Consider the following 26,384-nt stretch of genomic DNA (forward strand, 5'->3'; position numbering starts at 1 on the left):
TGTAACATTTTATGTTACCCTTTCCTCAATGAATGGCTGGTGGCAGTGGTTTCGTTTGAACTACCAAAGTGTAACTTTACCACGGACTGCGTTTGCAGCTACAGTAAAGCATACACGGGAGCCATCTTTGTCAAAATGGTGCCAAGTCTTATTTTTCAGCATTTCTTTGTGGTAAGGTCCTTCTTGAGATTTTCTCTGCGTGCCAAAATAGGTTTGGTCTCTTTGTTCATTTTGTTTTTGGCAGGGTTCAGGAGTGAAACCCGCCTCTGGCTCCAGAGTGTCTGGGGTAGGCAGGAAGTGAGGGAGGTGCCCGTAACTCCCTGTGCTTAGTCTCCTAGGAGACCCAAATACACTCTGTGGTGATTGGCTGGCTGGCTGGCTGGCTGACTGTCCGGCAAGGTCAGTCACCCTGCTGGGTGACTGAGAGCTAGGCTGGAATGAATGGAAGAGAACTGAATAAAAGGCGAGTCCTTTGGCTTGGAAGGCAGAGTCGACCATTGGACGAAGGAACCGAAGAAGAACTTGAAGAAGATGCCGGCTGCAACTCCTGGACCGTTGGTTTGCCCGGTGAAGCCCTGCTGCAGTGCCGAAACGCCAAGTTCGCATCAACAGAGAAGCCCATGCTAGGATGACTTTTCCCCTTGAGTTGGTGGGACCAATCGACTCCAAAGTAAGCCACCTGGACATCCATCTCGGAGCTGGTTGAATTTCGACAGAGTTGCTGCTGAAAACCGTATAGCCAGGCAGAGGAACACCAGAATGTGTGCGTTGCTTTTAAACTGGCCTAGAGCTTTTGGAAGGTCGTCCGGACTCCCACAAAGCAGGACTGACCAAGAGTGCAGGACCCCAGATGCAAGGAAAGTCCATCCCAACAGCCAGGAACTGCAGTGTTGCTATTTGCGGTAGACGCGAGGAGCTGAAACACTGAACAGCCACTGAAAGTGAAGTTTGCCGGTTGCGAGTTTTCACCGTCCCAGTGCATTGCATGAGTTCCCCGACATCCTCCCTCGCGTTCCCGCGACTGAGGCCCAGGAACAGTGAGGCCTGCAGAGCTGCACAGGAACATAAGTCATCTGCTGCATCATTTCTTCATCTTTAAAGGTACTTGAAGAAAAAGTCTGAGAGAACTTACCTCTTACTGTAGAGTGCTTGCCACTTCTGCTCATAAGTCTAATCCGCTTGTGGCCCTACATTTGATTCTTCTTTTTATCAAAGACTCCTAAGAACTTGTGCAAAAACTTTTCCATTTACTTACCAGAAGTGCTTCTTCCTATACAAGGCCTTTGCCCATTGACTTTGGCTTAGTCTATTGAACTGAATGACTCTTCTAAAAAAAAATCTAAAAGTACTTGCCTGCTTAAGAATATTTGTGATCTCTTGTTGTTCTAATAACCTTTTTGTCTTTTACCAACTTTTAGAGTATTCTAAATGCCAACAGTAAGATATTAATGTCCCCAGCACCCTTGTTATTGAAGTCACCTGTGGGTGTAGGTTGTGTCTGTGGGCCATCCCAAAAGGGTCTTTACTGATTTAGAAACTCAGAGTGTACAGTATTGAAGTGTATTTGTGTGTTACTATTCTATTGCTCCCTTCTGAAGAAGGCTTTATAACTGACTGATAAATGAATAATTGTTTATGAAGAAACTTTGAGTGTAAGAGTTCATTTGAATACCTGTAACTGATTTGTGTAACTCCACTACAGCTCACATTTCCCCTCTTGAGATAAGCCTGGCTACCAAAATTGTGTAGTACAAGCTTATACCAAAGGTTGGGTTGCCTACACCTGTATGTTACCCTCACTACTTTAAATGGCTGGTGGTAGTGGTTTAATTTTCCTACCATTGTGCTTTTCTGCCGCAGGCTGAATCCTCAGCTGCAGTACAGCATCCTATTGGTGACCATTTTGTTAAAATGGCCCGTCTTCTTTTTTTCGCCATTTTCTGTTTGTGGGGTCTTTCTTGAATTTTACTCTGTGCGTTGAGCCAGGTTTGAGCCCTTTGTTCGCTTTGCCTTTGGCGGGCTTCAGCCCTGAAGCCTGCCTCTGGCTCCAGTGTGTCTGGAAAGGCAGGATGTGAGGGAGTTTCTCAAAAGTCCCCTGTCGTTTGTCCCAAGGAATGCCTGAATGCAGTCGTGATTGGCTGGCTGGCTGTCCTTTCAGGACAGCGACCATGCTGTGTGATTGACAGCCTAAGCTGTGCATGAATGGAAGAAACTGCTTAAAATGCGAGGGTTTTGGGACTAGAGCAGAGTCGACCACTGGGAAAAACACCTGACGAGAAACTGTGAATGAAGCTTGCTGCATACTTCTGGACCTTTGAATTGCCTAGTGAAGTCCTGCTGCTGTGCTGATTCAATTCGACAGAGAAGCTCCATAAGGGACAACTTCTTCCCTTGTTAGTGTGGCCAACTAACCCAGAGTCGAACTCCACTGGACCACCTTCCCCGATTGGCTGTACTACTTTGTTGCTGCACGAGTGCCACGGATAGAGAAATCTGTAGTTGAGTGCAACATATAAAATCCAGCTAGAAGTTCCAGGAGTCTTCCAAGGACCCTCCAGAAGTAGGACGACCAACTCGAGTCCCCTCACCAGAGTGCAGGACCCAAGGAGTGAAGGAAGCCCAACCGGTATCCGAGATCCGCGACTGTGCTGTTTACCAAGCGCTGAAACCGCAAAGAGCCCATAGCTGCCAATGACCAAGTACCGCCGCAGGAGCCCTCCAGACATCCTCCCTCCTGTCCAAATGACTGAGGCTCAGGAATCCAGGGTCTGCAACGCTGAAACAGGTCAGAATCCAGCTGGACCCATCTTCTTCAAACCAAAGGTACTGTTTGGACTTGGGGTACTTACCTCAATGTCTTTTATCTGTGCTCTTCCCAGTTGGGAATTGCATTGGCTTACCTGTAGAATTGATACCAACTTTTATTTTCACAGGCTTGACAGCTTGTGGCACTACAAGTGATTTTATTTTGTTTTTCTTTACTTTTTTTCTTTTTTTTTCTAGAAACGCTCTAACTTTGTGCAAAACTTTGATTCTAAGAAGTGCCTCAGCTCCATAGACTGTTTCAAATTAATTTTGGCTGTCCTGGCTCCCTGCAGACTCTTCTGACCCATTGACTTTGATATTGTTTTTCCCTCATAGGTGGTAACTTGTTTTAGACCAGAGGTCTTCAAACTGTGGGCTGCGCCCCCGCAGACCAGGCGGGGGCGTGAGAGCACAGCATGAAATATACAAATATATATTTTTCTTCTTCTAGATTGGAAGAAATGGGCAGGGGCAGCCCACATGATCAGACTGGACCATAAAACTGCCTTATGCAGCAATGAAAAAGTGGCCAGCAGTTGCAAATGGATATTCAGCCCTTTAGTCACAGACTGTTTGAGTAGTACCCAAGGGGGTGTTTTTTTGTTCAAATGTAAACCCGTTGTGATATTTAAAGAATATTTATTCAGCAACAATGGTCAAAACTACTAGCTGCATAGTGAAGTAACTTCTCAAACTGGCCCACATTGGCCAAAAAAGTGGCCCATTTTGACTGGCCTACGCTAGCATTTTGCATTTTTGGTAAGGTCATCGCTCTTCTGCCCTATAGGCTGGTCCAAGCCTGGCGGCTCATCAATAATGGGTGAGGGGGCGTCCACCCACTGGCCCCCTCACCCATTATGGAGGAGCCAAGGAGCCAGCCCAGTGAAACACTGATCACTCCCTCAGCTGCTTTTTCCAGCTGAGGGAGTGCTCCTGGGCTGGCTGAACTGTCAAAGGGAAACACTATTTGCCTTTGACAGTTCAGTTCCCCAGCCGCACATGATCACTGAGCCCTGCAACGCTAGGGGTGTTTTGCTTCGCCAGCCTTGCATAGCTCATTGGAATTGCTGGCTGGGGCACTGTATGTATGTGCGAGGGGGTGCTCCTGCGCCTCCTCGGACACACAGGCAGAGCAACCTGGAGCGGGGCATTTCAGCAACCACGCACAGGCCCCTGCAGAAGGTACATTTATGGTGATGTATTATTTTATTTAAATATGTGTATGATTTTGTTCTGGGACTGTGGTGGGAGCAGAATGGGCGTGAGCACTGGGATGGTGGTGGGAGCAGGGTGGGGAGAGCCCAGGGTCTGTACTGGGAGTAGGGTGCGGTGACGGCACGCAAAAGTTAATCTGGCACATTTGGGAGGGGGGGCCCAGGCCAAAAAAGTTTGAAGACCACTATTTTAGACTGTCATTGCTGGGAAAGGCTTGTCTAGATTTCATTGGCAGATTCTAAAGTGTCCTCACATATACTGAGAACCTGTTTAACCTTTTCCTTCCTTAAAACGTTTCTGCAGTATAAGTATATGTAAATGCCATTACTATCATTGTGAATGAAGTCCCCTCGGGATGTAGGAATTGGGTAAAAAGCATATCTAAAGAGTATCCACTAACTTGTTTGATTTTGAAACGTATTTTTAAAGCATATTTGTATTGTTAGATGAATTGCCTTTTTTTAAAGAACGCTTATTTAAAAATTGATAAATAACTATTTGTAACTGAAACCTTGGGTGTGTTACTTCGTTACTTGTATTTACAAATGTAATAGTTACAGCTCACGTTTACCCCTCTTGAGATGGGCCTGGCTGCTCAGTCACACTACCAACTTGTGAAGTAGACCTATACCAAAAGGTAGGTTACCTAATACCAAGCAGACAAGTGTTGTATAGTCTCACACAGTGTGACTACATCAATTCTTGACTAACTGTGGTGAACCCTCAGGCAATGGGGGGGGGGTTGAAAAGAGGGGGGCGGGACAAAAGAAGGCAGGGGATCTGGGGGACAGGTGCATACAGGTACATCTGGGGAGAGCTGGATCCAGGGAGCGAAGGGTCAAAACACAAGCCGAGAGCAAGAAGGAAAGAAAATGAAGAAATCACCATACAACATGGGCATAACCAAACCATTTGGGTCACATTTAATGCAGACTAACGGAAGAATATGGAATGGGTAATTTGTGGAAGTTTAGAAGCTGCTGCACAGGGAGGTGAGGGCTTTCTTTGGTGGGATTCACGAGTGAAGGACGCCTCTGGCTCCAGCGTGACTGGCAGGCCAGGAAGCGAGGGAGGTTCCCGAAACTCCCTGTGCTTAGTCTCCTTGGTTACAGGAATGCACCCAAAGGTGATTGGCTGGCTGTCCTTCGAGGACAGCCGCTGTGCTGTGTGAGTGACAGTTAGGCTGCGAATGAATGGGAGAAACCTGCGTAAAAGGCGAGGTCTTTTGCAAGGAAGGCAGAGTCGACCGCTGGACGAAGAACAAAAGAAAAAACTGGAAAAGCTTGCTGCACCCTCCTGGACCGTTGGTTTGCCCGGTGAAGCCCTGCTGCAGTGCTGAAGCCCCAAATATCTTATCGACTAGCGAAGCCCGGAACGGACGACTTATTCCCTTGAGTTGGTGGGACCAACTGACCCCAAGACAAACTTGACTGGAACCCCCCCCCCACCCCCTCCCTGCTGGCTGTACTACTTCGCTGCTGCTGGAACAGAGTGCCAGGGGACAGGAACACAAGAAACAAGTGTATCGTCTTTAGACAGACCGGAGCTCCAGGAAGATCCTGAGAACCCTCCCGAAGCAGGGTGACCCAAATCTGAGCCACCTCAACAGAGTGCTGGACCAGAGCAGCAAGGGGAGCCCACAAAGTGTCCAAGAATCACGGTGGTGCTATTTGCCAATAGCTGTCCACTGCTGCAGCCAAACTTCAAATAACAGTGCAGGAGTCCCAAGTCGTCCTCCCTCTTGTCCCCACGACTGAGGGCCAGTAACACAGGAACTGCAGGCCTGCAACAGAAACAGAAGCCAGCTGGGCTTCTTTCTTCAGACATAAGGTACTGTCTAACTCTGGGTACTTACCTCTTGTGTGTAGCTTGCTTGCTCTCACCGGAACCACAAAAGTGATGGGTGGAAGGTTTCGAATGAATCTGAACCACTGGCATTGCTCTGGGCAACCTTCCACACCACTGTTTTTTAGCCCGTCTGCGCCATTGCAAAAGGGGTCCAGCCATATGCAAATCAGTCAGCTGCCGCCACCAATGGTAGCAGCACAGCCTGAACTGCTAGGCCAGGTCCCCTCTGCACAGAAACACAAGCAACCCCAGACATGTTTCGGCCTTGTTGGACCGCCTCAGTGAGGTGCAGCTTGGTTCCCTATGGCGCAGCGAGCAAGGGACCCGCGTCTGGGCATACCCTCTCTCACATGGTGAGACAAACTGTGACCACAAAAGTGATGGGTGCAAGGTTTCGGATGACCCAAGCTACTCCTCACTGAGCCCCAACAAGGGCGAAACATGTTTGGGGATGCTTGTGGTCTGGTGCAGAAGGGATGTGGACTAGCAGTTCGGGCTGGACTGCCCCTTTTGGGGTGGGGCCAAGCCTGATTTGCATATGGTCTTTCCCCTCCTGTAATGGCTTGGCAGGCGAAGAACCGTGGTCTGGAGGGTTGCCCAGAGCATTGACAGTGGTTAAGGTTCATTCTAAACCTTCCAGCCATCACCTCTTTGTTTTTGCTCTCACTGGAGACTTGCATTTGCTGCCCTATGCAGAGTTGCTTGCACCTTTTGCTTTTCACAAGCCTCCCAGCTTGTGGCCCCAACAGTGATTCTTTTCTACAAACTCTATATATAACATTGTGCAAAACCGTTCTGCTATCTTCAAGAAGTGCCTCAGCTCCCCTAGACTTTGTTCAATTCACATTGGCCGTCTTGGCTCCCTGCCTACTCTCTTACCCTCCTGACTTTGACTTTATCCGTCCCTCCAAAAAGTCATACATAATTTACTTGCATAGCTGGGAAAGGTTTAACCTATACTTCACTGGGGGATTGTAAAGTACTTACCTGTTCAGAGGACTTGTTACCCTTTGTTTCCTTCCCAAACGTTTTCCCTTTTCCATAACTCCAGTATTGGATTAAGTGTTAAAGTGATATAGCTATGTCCACATTATCCTAGCAATTGAAATCACCTCGGGGTGTAGGAAGTGTGTGTGACATCCCAAAAGGGTATCTACTTAACTGAAATTGAAGGAGTGTATTTTATTGTTGCATATTGCCCTTTCTGAAGGCTTATTTTAAAACTGACTGTTAAATTAATAAATACTTATTTTAATAAGAAACCTGGAGTCTAAGTGTTATTTGAATACTTGTCACTGTGAACCTCTATGTTGCACCTCTACAGCTCACATTGACCTCTCTTGAGATAAGTCTGGCTGCTCAGTCATTCTACCAACTTGTGTAGTACAGAGCAATACCAAGGTTGGGTTCCCTATTGCCAAGAGGACAAAGCTGGTGTAGTGTCCCACAGGGTTACTACATACAATCTTGCCTAACAGCTCTCCCTCTGCGCCTTCAACTGAAGCCAGAAACCTTCGAGTCCTCTTCGACTCTCCTCTCTCCTTCCTCCCTCACACTCCGGACATTGCCAAGAAGTCCAACTATCGGCTCCTCCGTCTTAAAGGATTTTTACCTTTTCTCACTTTCCTTCAGTGACTAAAGCCCTGGTTCTCTCTAGACTTGACTATTTTAACGGCCTCCTCCTGAATATTCCTTCTTCCACTCTGCAACCCCTCCAGCTTATCCAAAATAAGGCAGCAAGACTTATCCTTGGCCCTAAGCCTAGGGACTGCATCTCTCCTGCACTAAAGTCTTCACTGGCTCCCGGTTGCTGCACGAATTAAATTCAAATCCTCTGCATCATCCACAATGCTGTGTGGGCCCGGGAACCACACTATCTTCAACTTTATCTCACTAAATACTCTCCCCCTAGACCACTTCGCTCCTCTGGCACCAACTGTTTGTGTGTAAAGCGTTTTGCTAAACAGAGGGCAGGGGGTCGCTCACTTTCCTCTGTAGGCTCCCTCCTTGGGAATACCTTAATGAATACAGTACAATTATCATATAGAATCATGACTTGGATAATGTGTATTTCAAGATGATGAGAATTTCAGATATTTGTTAATATATTAGTGAATTATGTAATGTCCCAGAAAGAAAAAACACAAGACGTTTACTCAATATAATTTAGTTGATTGTTTTAAAAAAAAAAAAAAAAAAAAAAAAATCTCTTTCAAACCTATCTCTCCTGATGAACCATTGGATCTAAAATGGGGAAACGCACACTGAGAGATCAAAACTTGTTTGGAAACCAGAGTGAATTGAAAAAAATAATAAAACTACTCTTTGGAACTATCGGCTTTTTCACATATGGAAGTATGAAATATCTTTTGAATTAAAACTTGTATATCACTGGAACAAGAACTTTGTCAGAAAATCATTTGCACTTTGACCCGCCAACAAAACCTTACACAATTTTTAACCAACTGGCTGGCGCATTAGAGCAGCATCCCTCCCTTATTATTGGCCTACTTATTCTGTGTGGCAAATACGCAAAGTGGGATCTACCTCTGCCAGCCAACTAGTGAACTTAAAAGAATAATTTGTGGAATCGCCAAGGGTTAGCTTTGACAGGCTGCAACCTCCCTTATCCTTTTTGGAATAGCCTCCCCCTGCACTTTGAGCAGGATCTTCTCAAATTCCAGAAGCTCCTTAAGACCTCCTCCTTCCCTCCTCTGCTAATCCCACAGTTGCTGAATCGGTGTCCTTGGCCCTTATGCATCCTCGGTGCCTTGACCTCCCACACAAATTCTTCCCAGCTCCTGTCTATCCACATCACTTTGCATCTGCACACCCTCCGCTCTGGAGACTCGCACTTACACCTCCTGTGGCCCAGGCCTTGTAGCACTCAACATTCCTAGCACTCATCCACAAGCTCGGACTCCCCAGCACTTAACCCCCTCTTCCTTTTCTGCACTTGCACGTTCTGAATACTCACAAGGCATAGTAGGTTCATCCCTCTCCCTTTCCCCTGCCCCTCTGTTCCATCCCTGTGGGCACTTTGAAACAGTATTTTTTTATTGTATAAGCGCCTAACAAGCAAACCATAAATGTTAGGACAGTTTTTCTGAAGTCCAACTAAGGGCTTAGTAAAACCATACACCTGAGGCAGTGCACAATTCCACTCTTAGTAGAAGTCTGTACCACCTGAGTATTTGGTAGTGTAGACAGAGCAGCCAGGCTTATCTTAGGAGGGAGAGAGGATTGTAGGAAAGTACAAAGAACCTGTAGCATAGAAATGATTAAAAAGAAACACACCCAGAAGTATTATAAAAAATAGATTTATTATAAATACAAATTGGCCAAGGTAATCTTGGTGGGCAAGTACTTTGTCATAGCATCATAATTGCAATGTAAAAACGCAACACAATGCTTGAAGGTACAGATACCAAAGCAAAACACCTGATTCAGAATACTAACAGTATTTTTAGGCAAGTCAGACCTAATCATACACATTTAGAATATTCAGGGGGAGTAAAACACAAGTTAGTTTGAGATTACATCACAGTAACTCATGGGTAGCAGACATACAGTGACACTCAGCGGAGAAATCGCTCCCTGTTATCATGATACTTTTCTGAATAGTGAAACGCACATTCATGGAACAGTATAAACGTATAACTACATTCAGGATAACTCTGTTGAACCAGGTGAGTAAAACCCAATGTTGTAATTAAAAATTACAGTTGCCTTTTTCGATCAGTGGAACACAGCCTAAGGTAAGCAATAACTCTAACTTATTTTAGGATGGCACAAGGCAGACCAAGGTTAGTAAAACCCACAATACACTTATTAAGAATTGCGCACAGCTATTAAAGGTAAGTAAAACCCAAGGCAGACTTATTCTAACAGGCTATACAGCTAGTTAGGGGAAGCAAGACCCAGTTGGTGAACTTAGATATTTATATCCTAAAAGTAGTAGTAAAGTGAAGCCAACAGTATTACCTTTGGGAAGAGGGGAACCTAATTCACAGGTGAGTAATTTAGCCTAATATATGCTTTTGAGAATGCAAAAACGCATCCAAAGGATAGTAGGAACTTTTGTAACTGTTCCTTTTTCAGAGAGCCAGTTACCAAACCAACTCTTTAACAAGTAAGTACTTTTTAAACACTTATTACATTTCAGAGCCCCAAACCTTAAGTCTTTCCCTATTCTTGAAGCATGAGTGTTCAGTGGCAGGAGGTGGTCACTGGTACTCTAGTGCTCAGCAGATCGGTCAGGATAGGCACAGATGTAGGAAAAGTCAGAGTTCCTGTGGAAGTCTCTTAAAAACCAGCAAGTAATTCACTTTAGAGTTAGTTAGGGTCCAGGGACTACAGAGAAGAGACCCTAGGAGGTTTCTAAGGGTGGGCCTGAGTGAACTGGATGAGAGAACTCCCAATCACATGCAACACCCCAAAAGCTACACAGGAATCACACAAGGCTTAAGGTATTTAATAACTCCAGCCAAAACAGTACCTCAGCACAAAAGGAGAGTTTGCAGCAGGACGCCTTCAGGATCTGCAGCCAATAACCTGGTTGATGAATACTTGTCACGAAGACTGAAGACCGGACAATGGAAGGGATTATGCAGTAGGGATCAACTGGGAAGGCTGCAAGCAAGTGTTTCTTCACGGCTGGATGCAGCTCTGTGGTTTTGGCATCCTTTTCCGGAGAAGACTGATCATTGCTAATCTGGTCCATCACTCTGGTTGGAGGACTTCAAGGACTTGCTTTGTGTCTCTTGAGCACCAGCAATATTAGGAATTCCTAAGACTGTGCACTGCCTGATAGCTCGAGGTCCCAGGGTATTGCATATTGCAACCCCTCAAGGTCACAGAATGATACTGGATGTTATGTTATGTTATTTTGCATTTATATAGCGCCTTATATACCATTGGTATGGTCTGAAGGCGCTGGTAGGTTGAACGCCCTTCGGGAACCGAAGTTCAGGTCAGTAGAGAGAGTAGGGGGGAGTCAAAAAGTGCGTGTGCGCACCATGTATGTGTGCAGCTGGTGCGAAAACAAGTGGTAGCTGCTTCTTAGCTGTAGGTGTGGTGGTTGAGAGATCAGGAGTATGTGTTCGCTCTGGTCGGCTTTATCCGGAACGAGTGTGGCTGCGTTAGGCCTGAGAAGAATGCCTGGCTGGGTGGTGAGAAACCAGCAATGTTTACTTAGAGTGATGTGGAGTAAGCGGGAGATGTAGTTATGAGAACAGTTATACCGAATGGTGTCATAGTATCTCTGTGTTCTAGATGAGTGGTGGTGTAAGGGAGAGAGTAAGCGTGGGGTGTGGCGTGATGTATGTTTTCAAGAGTTTCCTTCATTCCAAGGCATGTTAAGTATCGTCCGTTGCACATAATCGTCCGTTCCTCATACTCGACCGCTCCACACCAGATGCAGGTCTTCTTGAGTCTAGCGTATCTCACCAGACTCTGCTTGTCCTTTTGTGGATCCCTGGGTCGCTTGGAAGGAAGGGTAACGGCAGGCTCTGGTTACACAGCAGGCTCTCTGGTCGCTGAAAATCGACTCAGCCGGCTTTTCTTCAACTTTCTCTTCGGTTTTGGTTCCAGTGGTCGCCTACTTCTTCAGCTTCCAGGATTGAGCCGTTATACAGGAACGAATGCCAAAGAGACAGGCATGCAACGTTCATACCTGAGGGGGTTGCAGTCTTTTCAGGACAGCCAACCTCTCATTGGGAACTGTATTCCAGCAGGCAGGTTGGAAGACAAAGGACTGGAGAGTGTTGGACTCTTCCCTTGCTTCCTGCTGTCCCAGACACTCTGGAGCCTGGGCAGGCTTGCCCAAGGTCTCCCGCCAAAGAAAGATAAAACCCACACAAAGGAATTTCCCAACCTTACGAGTAGGGGAAGAACCACGAAAGGACAAACTCGAAAATGGCAAAAAAAAAAGAAGACTGCTGCCATTTTGGTAAAAAGGGCGCCTTTACTGCAACTGTGGAAACAGCCTGCAGTAAAGGTCCACCAAATTAGTAAAATGTTTCAATGCCACCAGCTTTTTGTAACAGAAATGATACAGTGCATCCCCTTTCTCATTCCCATTGTATCTACCGAGCACTCCACACACGGTAGCATGTGCTGGTCTCATTAAACTAAAGTTTAGAAAGGATAAAATAACCTTTCTATCCTTGGGGGAACTGTAGTTCTCACAAGGTTAGCCAGAGAAAATTAAAAAGGGGGCCCAAAGTGCAAGCCAGCAACAATAAAAAAAGGTATATGCCAAAAGGGATCAAATCTAAAAGACACCATGGAGAGTCTTAAAAATCACACCCATAAAGAGAGTAAAAGCTCTGATTGTGGAAAAAACGTTCCCACTCATGAGGTATAAGGAAAAAATGATCCACCAGTCTAGCAAAAAGTCCTCTGGGGGAGGGGTCGGGTGTCTCACAAGTGAGGGGGATTTCACACTAAACTGAAAATCTACCCAACACTAAACATGAGAGACTTCTTGGGTAACCTTTGTCTTCTGAGGCTTGTGAATCTGTGTATAGTCACATGCTTTGCATAGACTTTAGCGATCATGCAGCTGAAAATTGAGAGCTGTGTTGCTATTGCAGTTCACACCTGGTGTGTGGCAAAGGTTGACCCTTCTAAGTTGGAGCAGGGTAGAGCCACTGTCTACCATCTCTCTGCTTACTTTGAGGTCTGTGGTGCACAGCCCAGCAAATGTCAATGCTCGAGATTATCCAATGAAATGTTGAGAGGTAAAAACAAGAATTTACTGTAAGGGCAGGAAACAAATAAGAGTTTCTGATTACGTGAAGTGAAGTCACGGGAGAGCCAAAAGACAACCATATTGGGCTGTGGTGGCAAGTGTTTAAACAATTTTTATAAGTTGGGGGAAACCAGGGAAACGTCCCAAGTTTTCGCAAAAATGTATCGGCAGAAAATAACATTTTTACAAATATAGTACTGCTAAAGAAAACGAAGCATAATACTCACCTATGTGTCTTTAATAGACTATCATCTGCTGCTTTTTTCAAGTACGAGCAAAGATTAGTCCGGGACCATCTGGCAGACTAGTGTACACTCGGATCTCCTCTACCTGCCTCCTTTGCTTGGCAACCGGTTGTTACCACTTGGGACAGGGCTCTCCATAACCTGGGCAGCAAGATTGCAAGCATACACGGGAAGAGCTAATTCAGGTCCTACAAATGACTCCAGTTCTTTGTCCAAAGTGGTAAGGTGCCTTCAGACTCCGACATTTAAGATTATTAGGGAATGCATCCTTCTGCCCTCGGTCTGTTTAATTTCAAATTCAAAACCATGCTCACGGAACCATCCCAGGAAGATTGCTTTGTACAATAGTTCTCTCTACTTCAGCGTTGACATATCTGTACACTCGGAGAAGTGATCATGCAAAAACTATTGGCAAGCGAGCAATTTTCAGTCATGCTTTCTATAGCTTATCAAAGACTACCAACAGCTTCTTTAAACTTGTTATGGATCAATGCGAGCTAACCTCTAATCCAGGAAAAGATGGATTCTTAACAAAAAAAGATTTGATGCTCAAGCAGTTAAATGGAACCAGAGCTTAAACAAATACTACACAAACTTTATAAGAGTGCATGTCTGCACCCAAAGCTTTCTTGCAGCAATACAGCTAAGATAGCGGAGGTAGCGCAAACTTTGAAGGATGCAGGAAATAGCAACTTCAACTCCAAGGCGGCCAGCATGAGGAGGAGCAAAGCGCAAACGACACCGGAGCAACCAGGCAGGTACTCGGCCCCAGAGCGGGATAGAACCTGGGGCTCCTGCACACCGACTCCTCCAACGGCATCCCCGCAGCCCACCGATTTGATCTGGTGCACACCATCCCCATCCCTGTATGGGGAATCACTATTGAATGCTCCCGGGCCTGCGAAGGGAGTGGCTCGGTCCACGAGACACGCAGCGAGGGAGGAAGGAACACCAGCACATGAAAGACCACACCGGGGTCCCCTGAGTGACTCGACGGCGGCCCGGGCTCTCCGTGGGAAACCCTAAGGCTGATTTGGCAAGGGTGCTCCCCCGGAACATGCAGCACTCTAGCTGACTGCAATACTGGACTTGTTTGGCAATGCACCCGGGGCACTGAATCTACATGTAGCAAACTCTGCAGTGCATGTGGTCTGGCACACGACGGAGGGGTGATACTCAGGGGACAGGCACTGGATAATCTAGATAGTTGCACAATGGAGGGGATACCCCACATGAAGGCCCTCCAATTTAATGTCATGCCCCTTCACAAAATGCATGTCTCATAGAGGAGCTCACCAAATCCTCTGAACATCTGAATTATTTTTGAAAAAATTAGTGGAGAGCGACCTGCCCCTTGTGCAAGTCAGGTGCGCTACTCTCGGTCTCCCTCCTATAGTCGCACTATCAAGGCACCTGAGTGCTTGACTACCAAAGAATATCTTAGCAGGAACGACTGACCTGCTTCCCGAACCATTCTGGAATGCACCAGGCCTTATATTGGCGCTCTGACCAACTGAGAGTCAGAGGGAGGAGGTGATCTCATCCTGGAAGTCGACACACCGAGGTCAATGCGCCAGGCCCTGGGTCTGCATGATGTTTTAGATAACTACTATATCTTTGGAATAGAACGAAAGGCAGGACGATCAGAACCTTGAAAAGCAGTGCGACCAGTGCATTACAGGGGTGCAACTGGGCTCCTGGAACCATTCTGAAGCCAACCAACTCACGACTCTGATTCATACGGGACAGCGTCAGCAGTGCAGAAGTCCCTCCTTTCACGCTGTTAAGTGAAACGAAGAAACCCACATATGCTCAACTGGCTTCTGGTCCACATAGACGCCCCAAACACCTAAACACTCCTGGAACCTTTGAGACCATCGGTACTGACCATTGATACGGAGGGTAGGGTCCCTCCTGCAATACGGCAGACTCTATATGGACATTAAACTGAAACTAGCCAAGTACACCTACTACCCACCATCACCTGCCGCAGACACAAATGCAGCGAGCATGGAGGCCTCCGGTACGGAAGCAGCAGCGACGAAAGGAAACATTGCTGCCCTCCTGAATGAGATAAAGAACCTGGGAACCAAAGATGACACAGCGAATGGACAAGATTGAAGGCAGACTCAAAGGGGTGGAAAACAATCGAGCCTCCGTAGACGCACTCGAAACCCAGATGGACCTGCGAGAGATGGAGCAAAGGGAGGAGGAATTCTGCCTAAAAATGGACGATTTGGAAAACCGCAAGAGGAGAAACAGCCTACGCTTCTTTGGCATCCCCGAACACAAAGGTGAAACAGAAGGGGATCTCAGGAAAACGATCCATGATATTATCAAAATACTGGTAGCGGATGAGATCGATGAGCCCAAAACCTAGCGGATACATAGGGCCGGCGGCCCCACGGGTAGTCCAAGATCCGTCCTTGCCAGGTTTCACAGATACCAGGATAAAGCCAGGATTCTTGAGAAAGCCAAAACTGGGGGCTCAATCACTCTTGGTGGAGCACAGATCACTATTTTCCAGGAGCTATCGTCACTGACCCTGGCCCTGAGGCGAATTTGCGTACCCCTTATGAAATGGCTCAAGGATCGAGGAACTAGATACAGATGGGGATATCCTTTCTCCTTCTCTTTTGAACATGAAGACAGGAAAATACGACTGAAATCGGAAAGGGAGATTTGCGATTGCACCGCTGAACTTCTGGAAACACGTCCAGAAGGTGGAGACCGGGAGGGAGCAGGACAGAGGGAGAGACGTTGGGAACTCCAGGGACCACGAAGGAAAAGAGTTAAGAGATCGAGGCAATGTCACACCGGAAGAAGATAAATGAAGAAGGCGACCAGCTGGAGGGAACTCTGCACACCGGTTACTGAGATACAGGGATGGACGGTTCGAGAAGCCCCGAGTGATCTCAGCCGCTAGTGGTTCGGTCACAGATGGAACATATGCTATTTGAATGTCCCGTCCGGAAGTGAGAACGAGCGGCCTGCGGACAATAATGCTGCGATGGCGCACAAGACACCACATATCCTTCTAAAGTGTCATGTTATTTGTGGGGGGGACTGGGAAGGGGGCTCAAAGGTTGAGAATGGTCTTTGAAGAGGGACTGTGAGGAAACGGTTTCCACTGGTGGTCCGACATCGGATCAACATTTCCTCCCGATCGGATGCCATCAATTGGGCATGGGGGATATAGAGGAAGGAGCGGTGGAGGGTAATGGGGGGGGGGGGGTGGGTTTGGAACAGATTCCTCAGTGAGACTTGTAAGGGCACACGCATGGTTGTCCGACATCTCACTAGGAAGTCATTCAGTGTCGAAGGGGCCTCTGAAATGTATAATGACGAATGGCGTTTGATACAGGCCAATGGGTAAGAGACCTCCTCAGGGTAGAAAACTAAATGTTAAAGGTCTTAACTCCCTGACAAAGAGATCCTTAGTAAGCCGGGAATTCTGTAGGGGAAAACTGAACATCCTCTTCCTCCAGGGAACAAAATATGCTAGGAGAGAAGAACGGAAGTTCCTGGGGACGCGAACGGGGCTAGAATTCTGGGGATCTGGGCCTCTGAGAAGGGGAGGAGTGGGGATACTTATTAGAAAGGGACTGGGCTTCACGACCTCCAAGACATGGGGGTGAGGGGGAGTATTGAAGGGCGTGCTTTACTAGTTGCGGGTACAGTGGGAAAGGTAAATCTCACACTTGCAACCATATATGCCCCCAATACGGGGCAAGCAAGATTCCTGGCCAAGACCGTCCTAAAATTATGTTAGAGGCCACATGCCATGTCCTCCTCGGAGGTGATTTTAACTTGTGGGCGGACCCCAATCTTGACAGGAAAGTGGGTAGGATTGAAAGAAGAGACCCCACCGAGGGAGGCGCAGGGAGGTCGCAAATATGTTTGATACATATGGCCTGAGAGAGACACATGGCGGCAACTTCACCCAGAAGAGCCGGCGTTCACCTTCTACTCTGCCCCACATAATACCTTCACTAGGATTGATTACATGTACTTGTCGGAGCAGATGCATAATGCTACAATAGGGTCGACCATCGTCCCAATCACCTGGTCGGATCACAACATGGTTACAGGTGACATTGACTGGGATGACCTGCCTAGGAAAGGGGACCGATGGCGGTGTAACGAGACACTTTGGAAAGATCCAGTTTTCAAAACTGAGATGGAAATTGAGATTACTGAGTACATTAACACCAACAACACAGGGGAAGTTTCCAAACTAATAGTGTGGAAAGTGGGGAAAGCGACCTGGCATGGAGTCCTGATTAGAGAGGGGGCTAGCAAGAAAAGGGAAAGAAACTTGGTTGAAAACAAACTCTGAAAGGAGATTTGTCGTCTAGACGGGGAGGCGAGGAAAGACAAAACTGGGATAGCAGACCAGATTTTGGAGGCAAAGAAAAAGAGTGAAGAGCTTTGCCTTCTTGAACAGGGGATGATGGCGTGTAAATTGCAGCTCCTAAAAAAGAAGTTCTATGAGAAAGGAGATGAGGCAGATTTCCTTACTGGCTGCCAGGTTACGTGCCCAAAGGATAGAGCGGAAGGTACTGGAAATTGAAACCCAGGACACCTCCGGAATTTTTGCCAAAAAAGACATCTATGAGGCCTTTGCCACGTTTTACGAGACCCTATATAGATCAGAAGCACAATCCGAGGAGTCGGATACCGATCGATACTTGTCCTTTGAGAAAATTTCACAGATAACATGACGAAAGCCGTGCATTAGAGGGCCCGATAACAGAAGAAGAGGTTAAGAATGCGGTCAAGAGACTGTCATTGGGCAAATCCCCCGGGGAAGACGGCTTCACCTCCGGATTCTAAATCCTTTCTCTCCTCCCTCCTCCCCTTTATCGTAGAACTCTAATGAGATTCTAGACACTGGATTCTTGTCCGAGCCCTTGTCTCGCGATTCCCAAAGAAGGTTGGGATCCTAAGCAATGCGTCTCGTATCGCCCCATATCCCTACTGAATATCAATGCGAAAATATATACCAGAATCCTGGCACCCCGACTGGAGACGTATATGCCACGTGTAATACATACTGATCAGGTCGGCTTCCTTCTGGGCAGACAAGGAGCCGACACCATGAGGAAGACCCTGCACTTAATAAATGCATCTCGATCAATGAAGAATGACCCAGCTCTCCTCTAGGTCGATGCGGAGAAGGCTTTCGACAGGATTGAATGGGGCTTTTTGAAGGGAGTCCTCTGCAAAGTGGGAATAGGTCCGAAAATCGGGGAGGAATCCAGGCAGTATACACATCACCCAAGGCCTCAGTCTGAATACAGTAAATACTCCTGCTGGTTTGAATTGGGTAGAGGAACATGACAGGGATGCCCTCTCTCTGCAATACTCTTTGCCCTCTCTGTCGAGCCTCTAGCCCAGAAACTGAAAGATGACCCTCAAGTTAAAGGACTCAGACTGGGAACCACAGAATATAAAGTAGCCCTGTATGCGGACGACCTACTCTTGCATATCTTGAATCCTGTTTCTTCCATCCCCAGAGCAATCCAGTTGATTAAGGAATATGGTACTCTCTCAGGTTTCAAAATTAATTGGGCCAAATCAATCCTATTTCCCTTTTTAAGAGACCACGCAAGCAGACGTGGATAGACTCTTCCCCTCTGGGCCTCATCCTGGAAAACGTCCAATTTAAATACTTAGCTATACAAGTCACGAGAGACATAACCAAACTTTATGAAGCCAACTTTCCACTCCTCCTCCATAAGTTTCATGCGGACCTAGCCAAATGGAAGAAGCTCACAATATCATGGATGGGTAGACTTAATGCGATCAAAATGGTATGTCTCCCCCGTTTCCTTTATCCCTTTCAAATGCTCCTCGTAGAAATACAGTGGGCCTTTTTTGATGAGGCCAAAAGGGCCATTGTGAAGTTCCTCTGGGAGGTGAAGAAAAGCGAGAATAGCTTATGACACCTTAACATTACCTAAAACAGACCTGGAGAAATATTATAAGGCCGCACCGCTCCGAATTCTGATTTCACCCCCCCCCCCCCCACCTACGAAACTGTAAAGAACCTCAATGGGTTGCCATGGACAATCACTATCTATCCCCAGCGACAGTCTGTGAGTGGCTATGGGTTTCGAGAAACAAGCGATCACCCGATAATGGGAACCATTTGGGAAATATGGGGGATAGAAGGGATATGCAGCGAATCACTTCATGCCCCCCCCCCCCTTCCAACCCCCCCCCCCCCCGCTGAGTCATCTATGGGCCCCTTGCATTATGGAGCACATTCCTAACCTAGATAGATTTCAATTATGGTTTGAAGCAGCACTGGAGAGGGCAGGTCAGCTCTGGAAGAATGGGTCTTTACTTGCGATTCAGGAACTGGGTGAGAACCTCGGGCTGGCCCCCCTCCCTGTCTTCCACTTCTTGCAGATTAAGGGAGTCCCAACAAGGGTTGAATGGAAAGATAAATTGGACAGAGAACTCACTCCCTTTGAGAAGCTTTTGAACTCAAGAACGGAAATGAAAGGTTTAATAGCCGCAATATATAGGGAATTGGTTGAAGCTGAAGGGGGTTCCACGTCACACCTGAAAAATAGATGGGAGAAAGATTTTGGTGAAGAGATTGACCCGATCATGTGGAATAAGTTGTGCAGGGCTGCTCCTAAAGTCTCATAGCTAGCCAATACAAACTTTGTGTGATTTAAATTGCTACACAGGTGGCAATATGACCCCCCTCAGGCTCTCCAGAATGTTTCAGTCACTAAGTTCAATTTGTTGGCGCAAATGTGGTGGGATAACTGACTACTGGCACATGTGGTGGGACTGCCCCATAATTAAGGTCTATTGGAATGCTCTTGGGGTGGATCAAAGATCTCGATGGAGTCCCGAGGCCTGCAGAACCCCTGTTGATTCTTTTGAACTGTGTGAAGACGAAAGACAGAGGATCAAGGGCCTCGCAGCCCGCGCCACTTTAGTTATCAGATGGAAGTCTGAGAACACACCAGGGAAAGGAGAATGGATTAATCTGGCATCAAACATATGTGTTATGTAAAAAATCACTGCAACTCTGCATGTGAAATCAGCCTAATGTGACATGTTGTGGGGATACTTTGTAAGTACATGCCAGGAACTATTCAGTGAAATGTGAAGTTTAACAGAAGGTTGTACTCTTTCCCCCTGAGGAGAACACTCAAAACAGTTCTGTTGGAAAGAATATACATCATTACTCGGAGGCTGTTATGTCCCACCAACCCATGTCTATCAGATACGTCATAATGTGTACCAAACACGTCTCTATTTTCTGTTTTTTGAATATTTATACACTCAGAAACAGAGGAAGTAAAAATGTTTTAGGGAGGGTGGGGTTGCGGGGGGGGGGAGAAAAGTGTATTTTGAATAAAAGACGCGCTGTCTTATCTGGGGGTGAGAGTGTTTTATGCATATTTCACCTATTGTATCTGTTCTATGAACAATGTTTTGTAATGCCCCTTTTTCATGACCTTGAAAATGTCAACTTCAAATAAAAAAAAAAGAAAAGTAGCGTTGTATGGAAAAAATCAGCCCATACAAAGTAACTTCTAATGTAATTTAATGTAACTAGTACTACTACGCATTGCCCATTTTTCTGTTTTGTCAATTTGGAGAATTGACCTGCACATGGCCCCCACACCGCTCCTCTTGCTTTACAAAGCTGAAGACCATTGTTTATGCGCTACTTATCAGGCTACTAAAGTCAAGATGCTTGGAATGAGTTCTATACCAGACATTGTAGATAGATTTCCAGTCCTTCTGAATGGCTGAGGTCTATAACAGAATCCATGTGCTAATTAATATTAATTAATGTTATCGAGAGCTCACAGACGTACAAAAGATGGCAGCAAGATAAACTAGATTTCCCGTTCCCCTCCTCTCGTAAACAGGACCATGATGAGATCTAGATTATTAAAGTGGAATTGATTTATACAATTTGTAGTCAGATACCAAAAGTGAGTTTGAGTGCTGGATTGAAGCTAGTCTAGCAGGGTTCTGGCCATTGGAGACCAGATGCTGAATATCGGAGGATAATCGAGCACCTCAAAGACCTGCCAACAGTGATGCCTGCAACCTCAGACCCCCGTTGAAGAGGAGAAAGGGAGCCATCTGGATCACATGAGTGATCTCACTGAAAAGATCAGGCAGAATCTTCCTACCTGCCAGACAGGCAAATTACCTGGTACCTTGTGTTTGGCACAGGATGTGCAACTGGTGCACAACCAAGTCATCACTGTACCCGTTGATAAATGGTCTTCAGACTCCTACTTAGTGTGAGTCACCAGTGAGTGCCTAATAGAAGAGCAGCGGATTAGAGGGCACTGTCGTGTTTGCACCAGTTGTCACTCTTCCACCAGATCTGCTCTAGCCCACCCAAACAACTCTGATCATAAACTTTCCAAAAGCCATGTTGCTTCTTAGAACACAGGACCCAACAACACTTTACCTCAAGAGACCAAATAAAAGGGCCCTGGGTTTTTAAAAACTATGCTGATGGTTTTGGTTGTTACGCCACTCCATCTTGGTGGAGCATATCTGAATGCCGATGAGCAAGATGTTACTGCTAGTAGCCACTGTGACACCAACGCCCCTTCCAAACACCACTATGCAGAGGCCCCATTTAAGACTCACCCGGTGGTTCCCTACTCTGTCACTTGAGTCCTTTGCCCCTTTTGTCCTGGCGCCCAAGACCTATTTCAGACTCGCCCGTTGCCTTGTAACAGCCACCTCTGCCCTCCCCACGTGCCCCAAACAGGCAAGTTGTGCACTCTTGCCAGCAAAAAACTGAAAAGGCTGACTTGACTCCACCAACCACAACATACCCCGTGGCCATTCGGGAAGAACACACTTAGGGACGTGCTTCCATGGGTGGGACCTTCCCTGGTACCATAGAAGCTATGTATCTGTGTGTCCCTTTTTTTCTTTCTAATACCAGTGTATAGATGTTTAGTAAATACATTACGAAATATTCCATGTTAGACCTGGAATTCTTTCAATCTATAACTGTACCAAAAGCTGCACCTGTTGATTTCTGAACCATGAACACCTCCTACTTACGCTTTTGAGCTTAGCCTGCCCTACTTTAAGGTGAACCAAGGGGTACATCAAGGACGCACTCTGACTTGATTTTATCTGCGAAACTCGGTGCAATACAAACACCAAAGGACCTTTGCCGGGCCATTTGTTTCCTCTTTTGTAATCCGTCAGCTTGATTTTGCTTATCTGGGTTCCTGCTTTCCTGTGTCTGCATGAAACGTCTCACTAGCAAAGGCCTGACCAAGAACATCACCCCCTTACCTGTTGTCCAACACGTTTGACACTCCGTTCTCTACTGCTGGACTAGGCAGGCTTTCGTCCTCTTGGGATTGGCCCTGTCGCTCTCGCTCTCGCCTGCGCCGTTCCCGGGCTGCCTCCTCTTCGTCCTCCACACTCCACTGGGCCGTCAGCCTGTGAGGGGGCAAACAGGGTGAGACTTAATAACCAAGAATAGAAATGGGAGTAGGCAGAAAATCCGAAGGGAACATATGTGGTATCCAACAAAAAAAGAAGTGCAGAATTGGTTGCCCTTGCTTGTTTCACAGAGGCATTGGATCCAGTGAGAAAACGATACATTTGCTAAGACTACACAGTCAAATCTGCAAACGGAGCAGCACGAAATGGTTTAAAGAATGTTAAAAGTTGCTTCTAAAACTGTTATGCTGGGTTAGGGAGCTGTAAACATCTACAATACCTAACCTGATGGGAGATGGACAAAGCTTCGTCATAATGCACAATTTGTTTGAAGGAAACCCAAGTCTGCTGAAGACTCCACTTTAAATGGAATTGTTTTTTGTGGTGCGCTTGTACAACTTTGTAGCAGCATCTAAATGCATGTGTGCAAGGGTTACACAAAACAGTAAAGAGTCAGGCTAGTTTAGTTACAAAGGACGGCATAAGCATTAATACGTCTTCTGAGACACTGCATTCTACTGGAGAGACAGTTGCAATGACAGTAACTGTGAAAAATGTGGACGAATGACGCCTTGGATTAGATGGGTTTTGAGGAATTGAAGAGTGTCACTTTCAATTCTGACATGGACTGGATAACATTTCCAACAGTGCAGACCCAAGAGTTCAGCTACGGATCGGTGTGTGACAAGTCAGTTGAGTGGCTAGAAGATTCAGGGAGGCTGGCCATGGGTGTATGCCAGTTGCTGAAGGTAGAATGGTTCAGAGGCAGCCTGATGCCCTTCTGTCCAGCTCCTCATGTTAAAAGCATAGAATCTAAGCGGGGGCGTTCTTATTCAGTGCAGGTGCAAGGTCTTAAATGATGTGGTGTACCTTCGTAGGCCAAGAACGATGTGCACTGCATAGTTCTGTTATTGCTGGAGTTTGTAAGTGATACTGGCTGGAAACCAAATTTAGAGAGCATTGGACTCCAGTCACGAGGTGACTCTGTAACGACCAAGGCAATCTAGTGGAACGGTCTTACAACCGGGTGGATTCAGCTTGGGGGATGCAAGTGGTGGGCGGTAGGATTTATGACTGGCAGAAGACCATGTTTGCAGGGCCCATATGGTTAGGGTTTGGAAACCATTGGGTCAAATTGATGCATTTTACAAAACCCTTTTCACATGTTCACGGTCTAAATGCACCATTCTCTTCAGTGATGGCAGGAACAGCAATCGGAGCACAGAATAAAGCAGTAGTCTTTTAGAGGATGAGCCAGTTTCCCAGACTGGAGATTGATGTCGGATGTTTTCTTGCAGTCCTTTACGTTTAGGACCGCTAGTAGCATCCTCCGCATTGGCGCATACCAATTATAGCTGTGGTCGCACCTGTGCATAATCTGCCAAAAGTATTCGATGGATTGCAGTGACGCGGTCCTGTGCCCCCCAACAGTGTCCCCCAAAGGACTTCAGTCTTTAGACAGGGGAGAAGTGTAATTTAGAGGGACCCAAAGAGAACAAAGTACAGGGCAAATGGGCGAGACCGAAGCAACTGACCAGGGCAGAAATACAAGGAAGGAACATTTGAGGCAGAAAGTGATGAGCGATTCAGGACATATGGAGGAAAATGGTGGACTCGGGACTGCAGGGAGGGAGCTCGGGACCCGAGGCAAAAGGAGCAAGAACAATGTTGCTAAAATATGGAGAATGACCAGAGAGTGGCTCTATGGAATGGAAGGGGGGCGATTAAAAACCACATCAGTGCGCAAGCTGGAGTGGGTGTGCGAAGAAGGAAGTGCAGGCGCGGCAAGGAGAATGAGGGTGCGCAGGAATGGAAAAGATGGTTGCGCCCCAATAGAGCAGGAGAAATGGGAAGTCCAAGAATATAGCAGGATAGAGAAGGAGGGACCTCAAAAATAGAAAAGGAAGGGGCAGTTTTAAGTAAGGGGAAAAGGAATCTGATTATTCCTAAATATTTTTCAAGAAAGCCGTGACTGGCACAGCCTCAAGTATTCTTTCCTGAAAGTTTCTCATTTTTTGGCAATGTGAGATCAATGGTAGGATCACACCTAGCATACGGAATGCCTGTGTCACTGAGGATAGGTGCACCGCTTCAGCCGCAAAACTGCTTTAAGAAGCAAAATTGGAACCAGTAGCTAGGGGTCTGAGATTAAGGGCTAGAGCCTGGACACTACAAAGCGCAACATCTGGTTCTTTTTCGTTTGTGATGGAGTAACTGTCTGTCTAGTTATGGGGCTTTTGCAGTTTTAAATTCTGCACTGCATTCTGATACCCAGGAAGTGGGTGGATTTAAATACCCCCAGACTCAATATCAGTAATCTATTCATAACAAAATGTAAGTGGTATCTGCAACAGCGCCTCGATGCCCTAGGGTTTTTGTGTGCTATACAAATGCAATAAATAAAATACATGTGAAGTTGATCTATCATTCTCCATTGGAATATGCCAATTATTATGTAGTTTGTTTCTTTTCTCCAGATAAAGATTGTGCTAGCAAACAAAACGATTAACTGTAAAGAGCGTCTACTACTCGCAGAAGTAGCCCCCCTGGCTCATTCAGCAACATTGAATTCCCTTTCCCAAATATATACAGAAAAGATGTTAAGTGCAAATGTATTTAGTGTATTTAGTGTTCACGGGGATGGAACCCAACATCCGAGCCCACTCGTGCAGCCCACCTGGCAAAATCCCTTTATGAAATATAGCCAATCCGCCGCAGCGTGAGTGAGCAGACGTTAAGATGGATTTCTAAACTCTGACCTGGTGGGCAGAAGTTCAGAAGGCCAGCCTAGTTTCTTGGAACAGGGTAACCTCTGGACAAGCCAGACCAATCAAGGTAGCTTTGGCAGGCGGTCAAGACTAAGTCTCAGGAGGGGAGAGGGTGACCGAAAGACCTTAATGAGCACACAAAGCAAGGACACTTACAAATTACTCCAGGCAGGTGTTATATTAAAAATATATTTATTACAAGGCCTTTGTAACATTGACCATAGCAAAAGAATCACAGTAACACTAAGTAAACCAACACATCATAATCTATACATTATATATACAAGACCATTGGGGTCCAAAGGGGGAACTGCACGAAATATGTTTACAACCTAGAGGGGAAGGAAACAGGCAGTGCAGGTAATCTGTAGGCCCCTTTGACATCGACAATACACCCAACTAAGAGGCAGTCCAAGTCCTAAGAAGAGGGGAGCCTTGTGCTCAATAGTACATGCAATGCAAGCGCACGCGGTTGTTGCAATGGGCAAAATGGGGTCTCTAGCAGCTCAGGAATGTGGGTGAGGCTCAGGAATGTGGGTGAAGAATGGGTTCCCTCTATTCAAGAAGGCCCTCCACTTGAAGGCAGAGGCAGTTCAAGGGTTTGGGATGGAGTTGCTATTTTGCAATAGCAGTGGAAAGGAGAGGGGCCCTCAGGGGCCACTCATGCGTACAAATGGGCCCTTGCTCCAGGGGCTACCGGTTGGGGTATTGAGTACTCACCGGTCCCCGATGCAAGTGGGCCCAAACTTCGGCACCTCAGTCCACTTCGCTTGCAGGTTCGAATGCGACAAAAAAGGACGTCTCGGCACCTTTTTAGTTCCTGAGATACAGCGATTATCCCCAAAACGGGACAGTAGCGATTTCTCCGCTTCGGGTGGGTGAATCGTCCCAGTTTCACTGCAGCAGGCTTCAGGGGCAACAGGCTCACAAATGCAGCAGAATTGCAAAGGACGTTGCTGCGGCAGGGCAACAGGTTAACCGTGTTTACTCCGGTCCTGGCGCACTCGTCTCACTTCAGACCTGGGAATGCCAAGTGTCCGAAATTCAGTTTGAGGGTACAGTGGACACAGAGCAAGAAGTATACCAAGTTTTGAGGGCCTCCTCGAAACGACAGCTGGGACAGAGCAAAGGTCCTGCGAAAGCTGGCCAGCCCACTGGTTGGCTTACTTGCAGGTTTTGGTGAAGGTGCCGAGAATAGTTGGTCCCACTATTCCAGTGGGTCAAAGCGCCTTTGCAGACCTTCTAGGGCGATCAGATGCAGAGGGGTCCCACGGGACGACA

General features: G+C 46.7%; 1 protein-coding gene across 2 annotated transcripts in view; it reads right to left on the minus strand.

The window, feature by feature from the left end:
• The window catches only part of LSP1 (lymphocyte specific protein 1), a 393,235-nt gene that overhangs the window by 152,670 nt on the left and 214,181 nt on the right, over window positions 1-26,384 (minus strand). For both annotated transcript variants that reach the window (XM_069623945.1, XM_069623946.1), the window contains exon 2: window positions 22,183-22,332. In XM_069623945.1, the coding sequence (XP_069480046.1) occupies window positions 22,183-22,332 (150 nt within the window). The remainder of the gene's footprint in view (window positions 1-22,182; window positions 22,333-26,384) is intronic.

Source organism: Ambystoma mexicanum, chromosome 11 (genome assembly GCF_040938575.1).
Source record: "Ambystoma mexicanum isolate Mex_15411 chromosome 11, UKY_AmexF1_1, whole genome shotgun sequence".
In the NCBI taxonomy this organism is placed as follows: domain Eukaryota; kingdom Metazoa; phylum Chordata; class Amphibia; order Caudata; family Ambystomatidae; genus Ambystoma; species Ambystoma mexicanum.